Source organism: Condylura cristata, unplaced genomic scaffold (genome assembly GCF_000260355.1).
Source record: "Condylura cristata isolate star-nosed mole 26May11 unplaced genomic scaffold, ConCri1.0 scaffold00038, whole genome shotgun sequence".
NCBI lineage: Eukaryota > Metazoa > Chordata > Mammalia > Eulipotyphla > Talpidae > Condylura > Condylura cristata.
The window spans coordinates 8790023-8790879 of NW_004567139.1; the positions used below are offsets into that span (position 1 = coordinate 8790023).

The 857-nt window shown below is 71.2% G+C and overlaps 1 protein-coding gene across 1 annotated transcript in view; it reads right to left on the reverse strand.

The window, feature by feature from the left end:
• QRICH2 (glutamine rich 2) overlaps window positions 1-825 on the reverse strand; it is an 18504-nt gene extending 17679 nt beyond the window's left edge. The window contains exons 1-2 of the mRNA XM_012733001.1: window positions 337-825; window positions 39-233 (exon numbers count right to left, since the gene is read on the reverse strand). Of these exons, the coding sequence (XP_012588455.1) occupies window positions 39-233; window positions 337-825 (684 nt within the window). The remainder of the gene's footprint in view (window positions 1-38; window positions 234-336) is intronic.
• Between the last annotated feature and the right edge of the window lie 32 nt (window positions 826-857).

Genomic DNA, 857 nt, shown 5'->3' on the forward strand with positions numbered 1-857 from the left:
GGGGGGGGGGGGGGTGCTGGCCCCACGCCCGCCCTCACCTGCGGTGTCAGCTCCGGCTCCTCGTCCTTGATCTTGGCCTCCTCGTCCTCGCGCAGGGCCTCGCCGTCCTCGCGCCGGGCCTTGCCGTCCTCGCGCCGGGCCTCCTGCGCCTTCCGCTGCGCTTCCAGCACCTTTCCGGTCACGTCTTTCAGGCCCCGTGAGTCTCTCCCGCCGGCCCGGTGCTGACCCACGGCCTGCCAGGGACAGTGTGGGCCACGTGGGGCCAGCGCCGCCCGCTGCCCCTGCGCCTCCCTGTTCCCGGGGTGCCGGGCCTCGTGACCCGCGGCGGTCACTGACCTCTGCAGCCTCCTTTAGGTGTTTCACTGTGGCCCTTCCCGCCGTCCAGGGCAGCCCGGTCGCCTCTTTGTCGTCCGGCCACTCCTGGATGTCCGGGCCCAACTTGTGGCCCTCCGTGATGGCCAGGTGGGTCACGATGCCCTGCACCTGGTTCTCCATGGCCTTGAACTGCTTGCCCAGATCCTGCACCTGGCTGCCCAGGTCTTTCATCTGGACCTCTAGCTTGCCGCCGCTGCTCCGCCGCTTGTCCTTGGCGGGCGCCAGCTGCGGGGTGCTGGCGGAGGCCCGCTGGGCCACCATCACGCGGCTCTGCTCGGGGGACGGGGTGGACTGGAAGTCGACCGGGGTGTCCAACAGGTTGAGGTTCTTGAGTATAGCCACGAGGAGCGTGTGCAGGGCCGTGAAGTTGACGGTGCCCAGCTCGGGCGTGCCGATGGCGAGGTCGGCCAGCTCCCGGAGGGAGACCTTGGTGGCCGCCAGGGGCGGCATGGTGCGCACCGTCGGGAGCGGTCGGCGCCGGC